The sequence below is a fragment of the Cariama cristata genome, unplaced genomic scaffold (assembly GCF_000690535.1).
Source record: "Cariama cristata isolate BGI_N322 unplaced genomic scaffold, ASM69053v1 scaffold10028, whole genome shotgun sequence".
NCBI lineage: Eukaryota > Metazoa > Chordata > Aves > Cariamiformes > Cariamidae > Cariama > Cariama cristata.
In genome coordinates this window covers 72801-85804 of record NW_009631711.1, presented here as the reverse complement: position 1 = coordinate 85804, position 13004 = coordinate 72801, and the positions used below count along the sequence as shown (strand labels likewise).

Genomic DNA, 13004 nt, shown 5'->3' with positions numbered 1-13004 from the left:
TCCCGTAAGTGCCCAAACCCTCAGTGGTGGAGGCACCGGGTGCCAGGAGTAGCCACAGGAGTGTGATGAGTTAGGGGGCATTTTGCCTGTTTGTCAATGAAAGGGCAAAATGGAATATTTGGAAAATAACCCTAAAAATCTGTCAGCAAAGAATTAGTATAAAGTTTATGTGCTTGTTGTTCCATGAATCATCTGTATAAATGCCCCATAATTAGTTTTAATTCATATTATATAACTTTAATTATATATTATAACCAAAGAAACTCATTTATTAGGAAGGATTTAAGGTATTACATAGACTGCATAAATAACTAGTATAGATGTTGTTGAGGAAAGGTATTATCTCAAGGGATATTTAAGATCTGTGGAACAATTTGGGCGTTTCACCTAGACTTGGTGAAATAGTTCTGGCTTTAATGCAGCCTACTCCATCACCACCTCAGCCTCCTTCCCCTGCGGTCTCCTCTTCGGATGAAGCAGCCCTCTGCTGCTTCACGGGAGCCAAGCTCTTCCTCTCTTGCTTCAATTTCTGTAACTCTCACTTGCTGTGCAATACTTTGGGAAGTAGCTTAGCGTCTCTTCAGTTTGGTTCTTGGTAATTTCTGAATTTATTCCCCCCACCCCAATTTGATCCTTGGAAGTTTGTGTACAGGTTTCCTGTGAGGGGTCTGTATTGCAGGATCGGGAATTTGGCTGACCCGCTAAAGTGAGCACGTGTAAGGGGAACGTGGGGAAGCGCGCAGTCGGCTATGGGTGAGAACGTGGGGAATGTTAAGGGCTGACTTCTGTCTGCATTACAAATGCCGGTTGTCTTTGGTCCACCACGCACGAGTGTTGCTTTGCAGTTGGTCGACATTCATTATTGGTCTTCACAAGGGTGCGTCGTAACTGCGCGCTTCCTCAGAGCGGCCGCGGTAGGCACCCCAAATTATGAGCGGTTGCCTGAGCTGGTGGCAGGTTGTGTAGACAGACCACATGTGGGAATGTTGCTGCTGGGTTTGGGCAGATGCGAACAGTCTCAGAAGGATTTGGACCTCATTTGCCTTGAGTATTTTTTTGAGTGTGGACACTTCTTTGTCACTACCACAGGAAAAAAGTAGTTGAAGTTACATCCTTGAGGAGTCAGCGGTTGTGCTGGAGTGCTCATGGCTGTTCAGCTTTTTATACTTTAGAGCCGAACCCTTTCAGAAATGAAGAGAATTGTGTCTACTTTCACCAATTCCATTTGAATCACGTTTTCTTGATATTTTCTTTGCAAGTGCAAGCTCGAAGGTGTTATTTTAAGTAACAGCTGAGTTTCTGGAAGTCATGGTGTGGATGGCCGTGATCTGGTGAGGCACAACTGGGTAATCTTCAGCCTCATCTCATCGCCACCAAGCAAAACTCTTCTGTGTCCCATGGCACGTGCAAAACTTTTTTCCTACGGTAGTAAAGTTGCCACAGCTCTTAGAAAGGCACCATTCTTTTTCATTGGAAAAATCTGGCTCCGTGCACTGGAAAGTGGTTTTTTTTTGGTTTTAGCTGGGTGGTTTTTACCTACCAGGCAAAGGTGAGTTGGAATAATGGGCTGTGGTTTGGAGCTGGTGGATTATTGATTAGAAGAAAAGGGTTAAATAGGAAATGGGTTTTGGCTATGAAGTATTTCATCTGGAAAAGCCAATTGTTTGGTGCATATTGAACTCTTGTGCCAAAGAACTATCTATCAAGTCGTCGTTACTTCACGTCGCTGAGTAATGCGGAAGATGCTCATCACTATTGTTGCAGGGAAGAGCTCTCGCATCGTCTTCAAGTTCAGTATGAGTGTAGATTAACAAGTCATCTGGAACTCGGTTTGATTTGGAACTGGGTGTGGTGGTGCGAGTAATTGTATTTGTTCTCCCCTTCTTCTGTGAACCCCCCGCCCTGCAGCACCCTTCTTGTCCTATTGCTAGTTGGGAGGCTTTTCAGCGGTTATTGAGGCAGTTCTTGTCCTCCGGTGCACAGCGGTGAGTAGCCGAGCACGCAACGGCCGAAGCCATCCTGGAGCCTCCTGGCCCCCGGGGACATCTCCTCTTAGGCTGCGCCTTGGAATTTACAAGGAAGGAAATGAAATCGTGTGGGACCACCGTCTCTCAGCACCTGGATTTTCCCGAAAGCTTTAAACGATGGCAGAGTTTAATGCGCCCTGTGTAGCGTGTCCTGGTGAAACCCCTCGCAGAAGGAGAACTTTGCATAATGCTGGTAGTGTGCTACAGCCACTTGATGGCACCCTTTGATTTGGTACATACCTCATTAGCCGCAGCACAGCGCGGTGTAGCCGTAGTGCTGGTAATGGAATAACACGTAAGAACTAAAGACTGCAAGGTATCTGGTTAATGTAGAGATGAAATGAATGAAACAGCAAGGCTAAGCTTTCCTGACCCTTCATGAGAGAATAGATGAAAAAAGGAAGAATAAGCTATTGTGCCGAAGGGAGATGATGAAATTCAAGATCCACACACATAATCTCTGGCTCAGCTTCTGAAATGTTAATCCCTGGGTAGAATTATTTGAGCTGTAGATTGCAATTTATCATCAAAATGGCACTGTGTCAAACAATACTTCTTGTATGTGTGATGTTTAGAACTATCCAATTTTAATATAAAATGGTTCACAGAGCACTGGCTAGCATTTAAGTAGCAACTCATTAAGCTCAGGATGTTTTTGCTGGTTTCTGTGTACCCGTGGTAATCGAGCGGAGTTATATTCCACAGATCGCTCTTAGGGTCTTTTGCTAGCCACGTAGTGTGTTTTGGGGAGTGATCTGTTTTGATCTGAGCAGTGGCAGGTGATGGGACTGCTTGAAAGTAATTCTAACACAGAGCGGTCCAGATGTTTATATCGAGGTGCTCGGTTAATTTTTACAGCGAAGAAATCTGGCAGAAATTTGCTGATGGCTTAAAAATCCCCAGGATTTGCGATTAATGTTTTGCCAAGTTGTGCGAACAATTATTTTGAGGTTACAAAAAATATTTTTTCGTTATGTTTTACAAGCTGGAACGCCCTTCAGGTTTTTCTTTCCTTGCTTTTAAAGTATGCCAGTAGAGGGAGCAGAAAAATTACCGTCCCAGTAGGGATAAAATACTCTGCACTAAAATTCAGCCCTTTCTCCTTGAGAAATGTGAGTATTTCATACTGTAGTCTGTTACTGAAAGTGAAAGATCCAGTACCTTAGAAAATGGAATTAGGAGAAGATAAACACAGCCCAGATGGTTTCTGAAACGTAGGAACGTGTGAAACAGCGTAATTGTTTGAGAAGAATATTTAAATCCGAAGATATATTTAGAAATATGAATTGCACTTCCCCCCTCCCCAGTACTTATGGCTTGTTTGAAAATCACCGTGTAATTTTATTGTTACAGCAAACCCCAACATGTTTTAGTGCGTGCTAATCAATTCATTTCTCCGTGTTTATTTTTAAAAGTGACCTCTCTCTAAACGTGCAGTTAAATTGCGTAAGGCTTTTGCAAATATGAAATACTTAAAAATAGGGTGTTTTGTTGCATGTCTCACGTTTTTCTGCTTGGGAAAGGTGCACGACGGAAGGAGGAGAAGGGAGGAAGCGGCGTGTAAACCCTGCCAGCCTGGCAAATTCATAATTCCTCTGTTGAAGTTGTTTCAGGAGGCGCTGTGATTTGAAGCGGAAACTATTTGGTGGTCTTCCCGTGTTTAAAAAGTCTCTTTCAGCGTGGTGGTAATTAAAATCTCCTCTCAAAATATGCCAGTATCAACAAGAGATTTTGAAAGTCTTTGGCGTGTTTGGTTTGCAGGTATATACCCGGCGTTCGGGGATGGTAGGCCTGACTGAGCAGTCATGATGGCTGTGAACTGAACTATGAAGGAGACATTTGTCTTGGAGAGGGACCTTTTGTGTTAATCCTTCCAACCTTTATATCGTAGCGTTTCGTGATGGTATTTAGTCAACGAATAACTTGCATTGTGCACTCGTGATCCCTCTCCATCAGAAATGAGTGACTGTGTGGAATAAGTATCAGCGTTAGATAAGAATTATTATTTTATGTTTTTCCAGCACTGTGGCCTTTTTTCCTTGGAGGCTGGTGCCTCCGTAGCACACGTAGTTTCTAGATTAATATTTGTAAGTGGATACTCAGGAGAGGAACGTGATTACATTGAGTGTGCAGCTGTTTATTTGTGCACGCAGTTGTTTTCTGTGCACCCTCGATAAACGTGTTATCAGAGTACATCTGAGCACAGATATTCACGTCTTAAAATTGCACATACTAGTGAAGCTTCACCGCCGCCCGCCCAGCCCAAACACACTAGGCACAGAGTATGTAAGCACCGTCACCGGAGTTTTGCTGCTTTAGGAAAGGTATTTTCCTCCTCTGGCTGCCTTTTGCATGTCTGTGTTGCTACATCGGATTGCTATTTCTGTTTTTTGCTGCCGCATCAGCCCTGGTATTTTAGCTGTTCGGGCTTGCGCTCGCTGCCCTGCTGATGTTCTGCCTCCTCGGTGGTTCTGTACGTTACGCGGAAAGCAGGCGTGCTTTCAGAAAATGGGTGTTGGGCAAAATTACACAAAGGCATATTTTGTGCTTGTAGCATCTATTTGTGTTAGAGGGTTAACGTTTTTTGCGACTTAAAACCGGTCATCCCTTAGTCGGGTTTATGGCTGTGGGGTTTTTTGGTTAAAAGTATGCTCAAAACTACTACGTGTTTGCTAGAATCAAGAAAGTTAAGTTTCATTCTTTCAGACTGCAATGAAAGATAACACTGGTGTTTGAGAAACGGGGAGTTCAAATTTGGTTTGGTAATAGCCTTCATACCAGATATTTTGGCCTCTGAATTGCGTGTGAATTTGAGGATCAGGTTTGATCAACTTAGTACCACTGAGCTATTTAAGTGTTTGCTTGTTTAAACTGCCGTTACATATGAGACACTTGATTAAGATTCTTGCGTCCCGTTTTGCAGCATGTAAAATCTGACTTTAAACCAGAATTTGTGCAGAAGCAAGTCACAACAAAGCTTGATAGTTATTTTGTGTTGTTTTACGTTCTGGCTGGAAAATGGTACGAAGAAGTCTGTTACAGAACAGCTTTTAAATGTGTCCGGAGCGTGCACATGGATTTCACTGTCAAGCTTCTAAAAATTATTTTCTTCTAAGTAAAGATTTTGAATTGCTGTATGTAAAAAGAACAAAAGGGTTTTCTAACTTCTTGTCTCCAATTTTTCAAAAAGTAATTCTACTGTATTTTAGAGCTGCAGATACCAGAAAAAAAAAAAAAACAAGCCACGTTTGTGTACAGTGCCTGTGGATTTTTTTACTGAAGCGAAGCTAATGGCTGTCAAGAAGAAAACTTTGTTCTGAGCTTGCTGTGATATCTGGGTTCTATGTTTCTTTATAAGGAGTGCACTAAAAATAAAGAGTGGTAATGAGTCTCTGTTATGATTTTAACTTTGAGTTTATCTTTTGAGGGAAACACAAGTTTATGTGCCTGACCGAATTTTGATTTGAGAGCATCAAACCCGAACAGATTTTTGTTGTGCACGTTGTGAGCTCCTGCGTTCCCGAGCTAATTGAATGTAAAGTGTCACGTAGAACTGTAGTGTTTGCTGGTGAACCTGGACGGACAATAATAATTACTACATTGAAGCTTTTTTTTTCCTGTGGATTGAAGCACAACAGTGTACCCTTGGTTCTGTTTAGGATAGATCTGGATTAATGCTGGCTTACAATTATTACTTGCAGGGCATTATCATTTCAGATCTGTGCATCTACTTTTAAGGTACGCCAATTGCTGTAATTAATTAAAGTGCTGCAGATGCTGCTGGTTAAGCCAATTTAAAGAACAGAGCGTGAATTTCCAGTTATGTGAGCTAGATAATGATAATGCCTTAACGTGGTAGTCGCTCTTGTGAGCCAATTACCGCTCTGGATAGCTGAAGCAGGTCTGTGGTTCACTCTCTGCCTTCGCCCGATCGGAGAATACATGTCTGCTTTTTATGTCTTTTACTGCTGAGTAATCTTAGATTTCCTCCCTGGCGGTAGGGTGGTCCGACTGACAGCTTTTACTCTTAATAAGCTTAGAGGTAATAATCCAAGTCCTGTAGGTCACATGTACAATATGCCTTTTAGTTTCATTTTTTCCCTGCTCTAGTTTTGCCGAAACATCAGGCTGTCCGTAATGTCGCAGGAGTGCTATTGCTAACTGCCCGGACTGGAGCGCTGCTTTCTGATAATTGTCTAGTGCAGACATCTCGTAAGGGTTTGTGCCTAACGATAATTATGAGATTAAGTCTGCTCATGTTTTGGGGTTTCTGTTTTGTTTGTTTGAGTTTTTTTTCTATTTGCTTTTATTGTGGAATGTTTTAAAGTGTGGATGGATCCAATATTGAGTTGATTAACACTGAGGGGTTTTTTTTTTTTTCAGTTCCAGAAGTTAGGTTAACTTCACAGCCAAGAAGTAGAGAAGAAAATATTTTCGTTAGAGATACTCTCTATTTATTAATTTATTCTTGTATTTGTTTTAGATGGCAACACGATATGTAAATAAATAAACCGTCAGCAACACCTTTGCTTTTTGTACACATGCGAACTTGTTTCTAGGGGAGCTTTAAACATGTTGAGAGTCCTTGTGCCTGTAAAGTTCCTGATGTAGCTGGAATGTGGAGAAAAACGTCTTTTAAAAGAACGTATAGAAACTGATTACTTGAAACTGATACTTACTTTGTCACACTTATTTTGGGGAATTACAATTTGTGCAAGTCTAATAATACTCTACGTAGCTACTCTAAATGAATGGGAAGCTGTATAACGTGTGACATACTTGCTTTTTGACTTGCCAATGGCCAATTTCAAGTTTCAGGCTTAGATTAGGGATACTCTGGGCCAAGAAATGTTTCTGTGTTTTTGGAGTCAGCTATACGATTGTGACAGGTATATTTGAGTAGGGCGAATAACGTACTAATAACCTCCGGAGGGGCAGCCCCTTAGGGCCGTGGGGTGGCTGAACCTTCCGACAATGAGTGCGGCGGAGTTCAGATGCAAAATGGGGAGGGAGTGGAATTTTCCTCAACTGGAGCAGAGGGAACAGGTTTTCATCCTGGGTCTGAAAACAGAAAGGCTCCGAGGTTTGGGAGGGCTCGGAGAGCCTGCGGTGGAGGCCTGGAGAATGGGCCCTGGAGAGAGACAGGGGAACATTGTTTTGTAGGAGCTGAAGCTTGGGCCCAGACGGAGGAGGAGGAGGAGGAGGAGGAAATTGGCTGCCGAGGAGAAAGAGTCCCTGACTTCTGAGGGAGTGGGAGAGAACAGAGTGCGCTACTTAGATGTCTCTGGCCTCATTCCAGAGAGTGGAAATAAAGACACAAAAGTGCACGTGAGCATTTATTGCTTTGTCCTTTTGTGTGTTCTTATGTGACCTGAAGCAAAGGAGAAAAAAAAAATAAATCTTTTGGGGGGGCATCCTTAAAAAAAAAATAAAAAAAATCTTTGTTTCATTTCAACCATCCCTTGTCTGTAAGGATGGTGAGCTGAATTCACTCGGACTGGAACAGGAAGGTTATATTTCTGTAAAACACCGCCTGAAAATGCAACCGCGTGGGATGACTGAGCCATTCTCAGTTTGCTGCTGTCAAACCGAGGGGTTTCTTGCTCCCTCCGCTCTGCTCCCCGCTTCGTCCTGCAGCCCCTTCCCTGCCCCGACGCTGGTGCTCACCTGGCCTTTGGAGAGCTCGTTTGTCTCCCTGACCCAGCCGAAAACATTGTGGGCTCTTCTTCTGGATGAGTTTTGTGCTGGTTTAGTGAGAGGAGCTGGGTTGTGAACGGAGAGCCAGCGAAGTGCCGGGGCTGGTGGAAGGCAGGAGCGTGTGGCTGGAGAAGCGGGATGCAGGTAGGAGGTGAGCTGGGAGTCAGACGCTGTCTGATGGGCTGCCGCCTCAGACACGAGTTGTTGTCTTGTGCCTCTGTGCTGGACGAGGGCGATGAGGAGAAACGGGTGTTTCTGGGAGCCCTCGTGCCTCTCGTGCCCTGCGGGACCTCACACCCGGGACCACAGCAGGGCTGCTCCGCATAGACCTGGCTGCCTTCGTGGGCCCGTTCCTGTCCTCCTGCCGGCATCCTCCAGTCGTGGGTGCCTCGAAGGGCTGCCAGCTGACAACCGCCTCCCTCCATGGGGAGCAGAGACCATGCGGCAGCCTGCTGGACCAAAACAAGCTTTCCATCTTGTCCTCTCATCCAGCGCTGTGGTATTTCAGGGGCACCCCAAGGAGTCACCTTCGGCGATGTGGAGCACTCGCCGTCCTTTCTAAACCCAGCTTGCTTCAAGTTTCCCTTGGTTTGGGCTGTTTCTGGCCTTACGTTGGGTAAGTTAGTCAGATGAAGACCCCAAGTTCACACTTTGGTTTTGGTGATGTTTAAGAAAGACACGGAATAGACTTACTGTTGTGACCCAGAGATGTTAGCGGAGGTTTTATTAAGGTGCGATGCCATCGATCTTTGTTGGAAGTTTAGAAAAGAATGAAACTGCGTTGCCTGGATGAGACTTGTGGCTTAGAAGTCATTGTGGCCAGACCTCCTCCTCACCTGCGTGAGAGCTGCCCTTACTGGTATATAGCGACACTAAAAATAAATCCCTTCTTGCAAAAGTGCGCGTAATACTCTGCACGTGTGTGTGCGTGCACATGCGTTTGTTTTCATGTGCTGTAAGCCCCGAGATGGAATCTTCTGGTTTATAAGGGCTAATAATTTGTTCCCAGATTTAACAAGGCGCTTAATCGTATGGCTTTCTCTAACTTGAATTAATTACAAGGAGATCATATGCTTGAAGTTACGCTTGCACTTAAAAGTGAACTGAAGTGCATCCTTTTTGGTGTTGCTATATGACTGTGTTTAATGGACATGGAGGATTTATGGGCCTCATAGACGAGCATTTACACACGTGTTATCCTGGGATAGCTGGAGTCGGTAGTACTCCATCAGGGCCAAACTCTCGGTTGCAACTGGCTGTTAAGTTTCCATAAGGCTTCTCCAATACATCTTCATTTTAATTATATTTTTCATGTAATAGGAGAAGAATCCTGTAATTACAATTTGCTGCCTATCCTAATTAGTTTTGCAATCTTTCTTTGGATAAGTTTTATAATGCAAGTTATGTTTAAAGAAATTGTGGGGCAGAATTTGAAAATTCCTTTTTATTATGTTAAATATGCAATAATTATTACTGTTTGTTAAGACTGCAGCAGATTGTTTTGGGACGTAAAGCTCTTACTGCCCAGTAATTGGTAAGAAGGAAAAAAAAAAAAAAGAAAGGTGTATCAAGTTTTTCACAATTAAAAATCTGGAAAAACTCGTTTAAGAAAATGTTAGCCCAAGAACATGCATCTTTTGTCAGTATAATATGCAGCCCTGAACACAACTCTTTTTATCAACGGTACAGTGTTTCATATTTAATCAACATAAAATGAATGTAACATAGATCAAGTCTCAGCCAAAGCAAATAAAAGAATGAATGCTTTGTTAATCATCCATAACTAATTTGTGCATACACAGAAAAAATGAAATCTGTTTTTGACAAGAGCTTTTTCATAGAGGCAGCAAGGGAGAATTGAACATGTAATGTGCATTAGTAATAGTGAATAGCAACGGGGCGATCTGAGACGTTTGCCTGAGACTACTTCTATTGCTTGATAGTAACAGTATTTAACAGAAACCTAAGGTAAGAGAAGGGAGGGGTGTTTAAGTTGTTTGCCAAAATATAGGAAGACAAACCTGTGCTGAAGCAGACCTAGATGGATTCTTGTACGCCTTGCCATGTTTTCATAAGTCCTGCAGGGAACTGCCACGTATCTCTGTGACAAACTCAGCTAACAGATAATACACGGTGAAGAAAATGTGAAATGCATTGCTGCTTTGCACAGGCAATACGATTGTGTTGCTCTAGTGACAGCGTGGCTATGGTTGACGGGGCAGCTTCATTACAAGCCCCTGTTTTCAGGCTATTGCGGCTTTAAAAAAAAAAAAATCACCCATTCGACTGAAGTTTTTTATGCTTGTCAGCCTTGAGGTGAATTTTACTTTAAGTGCAAAGTTAGAAGAAATCCATTTAGCTGTTACTCTGATTGAAACTAATTTGGAGGGATGGATGGACTTTTAAAAAGCTCAGGTTTGTGTTTATTGCAGAGCTGCATTTTGGAATGCTTTGCATTTGTTCTTGCTCTTAAAATGTAGATTACGTTGTTTATAAAATATATATATAAAAAAATAAATAACTGCACCTGCACCCTAGACTATTCTCACTTTTGTGTGTGCACAGGGTGTGACAGCCGAGATGTCTTACATGCATGAGCATGCCCCTATTCCAGCTTCACACAGATCTTAATTTTCAGCTACCTCCCTTTTACCCTAGTTATATACCTGCCCTTTGCCCCCTGCGTCTTCCCGCATACGTCATTCAAATCGCGTGTCAGCAGTGCGGCATTGGCTAGATCCGTAGATCCAATATTATTTTTTTTCCCTTCCTTTGCTCTGTAGGGGGGAGTGCTGCACACAGGACCCATCGCTTGCGAACCGCGCTGCTCCAAGACAACCGCCTGGAGTAGATTTGCGTGGGAAAGTGCTCTCACAGGGTTTTTTGTCCCTGACAGTGAGCTGCAGGTTTGGGTAAAAAAAACAAAACAGTAATAAAGTGGCACAGACAAGAGAACTGTACGTTTATGTGGAGACACTTTGTTGAAGAGCCAACTGTTGCAGAGTGAAGGTTGGGATTGGTATCCCAGCCGCGGAGCTGTAGGAGTTTGGGGGGGCTTCCAGCATCTCCTCCAGACAGTGAGAGAGAGAGGAAGGAGCACCAGCAGGTCCCGCAATTTCTGTGTAGTTTGGGGGACTTTTCCAACTGTGTTATATCCTCTTGGTGTTTTGTATTTCGGTGGTTTTGGCACGTGCTTAAGGTGAAGTTGTGAGCAAGAGGGAAAGGAATTAAAAAAGCACAGTCATGAATTTAATAATGGAGATACATTGGTGCTCCAGTGATAACTGAGAGGTTCACTTCGAGTAACATCATACTGGGTTTTTCTGAAGTGGCCTCTTAGCCTAAACCTAAGACATTACCAATATGATAAATAATTTGGCCCAAGGGCTCTGGTTCTGGCAAGGAGAATGGTCGCTCTGCGAGCATCGCTGCTCGGCACGCAGCGGTCAGGCATTACAGAGCAGATGTCCATTCATTCTGTGGTTTTCAAGTTAAGGTCCGACTTTCAGTACGGAGACAATATAACATAAGAGTCATGACGTCTTCGCTTGACACCGTTAAAAGCTTCTGTGTGTCATGAGCCTCGCAAATTTTGTGTCATTTAATATTGTGCATTCACTCTATGGAAGTTACCCTCGGATAATAACAGTGGGTCGATGACACACTGGTATTTTACAAAACCCATTTAAACAGGTTTTATCTACGCTAGATGATTAAGTCTAGATGATGTTATACGCTGTCTTAAAATACAGTATTTTCTGGAAAGGTGAATGAAAGTCTGTAAGGTCGCTGTAGAAGTGAATCTTTTGACCTTGTTCCTTCTTGAATGAGTGTTACCTCAAACTTGCTTCCTTGTTGGAGGTTACAAAGGAGTTGAATAATGTGTTTATGTTTGCAAGTCTGTTGAAATAATCCGGAGTTAATTCTGGGGTCTGTATCATGTGTGTCTTCGTGCACGGCATTTGTTTTTTCAGGACAAGGCTTGCAGGTAGGCACAGCCTGATGTACCGAGCTATAGACCTTTCAACGACTGTTCTTAATATTATATTGAACTCAAGTTAATTATTCACTGCTAAGCTTGAGGTGTTGTTTCAAACCCACCTTTTTAACGTCAAAGATTCTGGGTCTCCATCTTGAAGTTACATACCAAGAGAGACTAAGGAAATTTAGAGCCTAGAATGGAAAGTGAAAAGAAGCTGTAGGCGACAAAAAGGCTTTTTACATCTGAAACCAACAATAAATAAGTAACTAGTTTACCCTCTTTTTAAAAAACGTCTATTTTCTGCCAAATAGTGTCTTGTGTCAGGGGACACTAACTGGGCATCTCTCCTGTGCTACCGAACCTCCAAATAATTACACCTCTCATGGGATACTTCTGCGTAGAGCAGGTTTGCTCCATAAAAACGGAGATTTCCTGCCAGGCAGAATAGAGCTGAAGTGCCAGGTACTGGTAGGCGAACTTAAATATAGATTTTTATAACAGGTGTTGCCTATTATTTACAAACAAAACCAAAAACCTGAAAACACCTGTGAGTCCCTTGGAAAAACGTGGAGTTATGAGTTGCTGAGCAGTAAATAAAGTTGTGGGTATCAAGTCCACGCCCCTGTCCTCCCCCTGGAAGGAGGAGGTCTCACGTAATAGGTGTCTCTTACTCCGGTTTCAGCTAAAAATTTAGGAACTGACTTTATCCTCTGCTGTTTCTCCCCTTCTAGCATTAGGTAAATTATCTGTATTTCTACTTCGTTTTGAAGCTAACTCTACAGAAATACTATACAGTTATACAATGAACTCTTTAAAAGCAGGGAGAAAAATAAACGCGAGCCAGGGGGAATGCTGTCCGGCCGAAGCGGAGCAGGGGAGTTGGTGTCGGAGGTGGACAGCGCGCGGTGAAGGATGCGGCTGAGCAGCACGCAGCTCGCGGGAGGCGAAGGGCTCCGCTTCTCTGCCGCACGTGCAGCGCCTTTCCCGACGGCCGGCCTCACCTGCCGTGTGTCAGCAGCAGCTCAAGCCCAGACTTCTTTACGTCTGCTCCTTTGAGAGCAAAGGTTTGAGGGTTTAAACAGCTGCTTGGTAATAACAAGTTTCTCGACCAACTTTGGCTGAGCTCGCGTGAGCTTGTGCCACGCATTCGTGGCAAAGTTAAAATCCTGTACAGGAGTTACAGTTGGACTTACGCCTATAGTCTTTACTATCTTAAAAATGATTTCATCTCAGTGGCTTTTGCTTACCGGTGATTTGTGTAGTAATGCACGCAGACTTGCCCGTGGCTGCCCCCTGTC

General features: G+C 43.4%; 1 protein-coding gene across 1 annotated transcript in view; it reads left to right on the top strand.

Moving 5' to 3' along the window:
• The first annotated feature begins 1742 nt into the window (after nt 1-1742).
• LOC104166223 (EH domain-binding protein 1-like) overlaps nt 1743-13004 on the top strand; it is an 82060-nt gene continuing 70798 nt past the window's right edge. The window contains exon 1 of the mRNA XM_009706082.1: nt 1743-1794. Coding sequence (XP_009704384.1) covers nt 1743-1794 — 52 coding nt within the window. The remainder of the gene's footprint in view (nt 1795-13004) is intronic.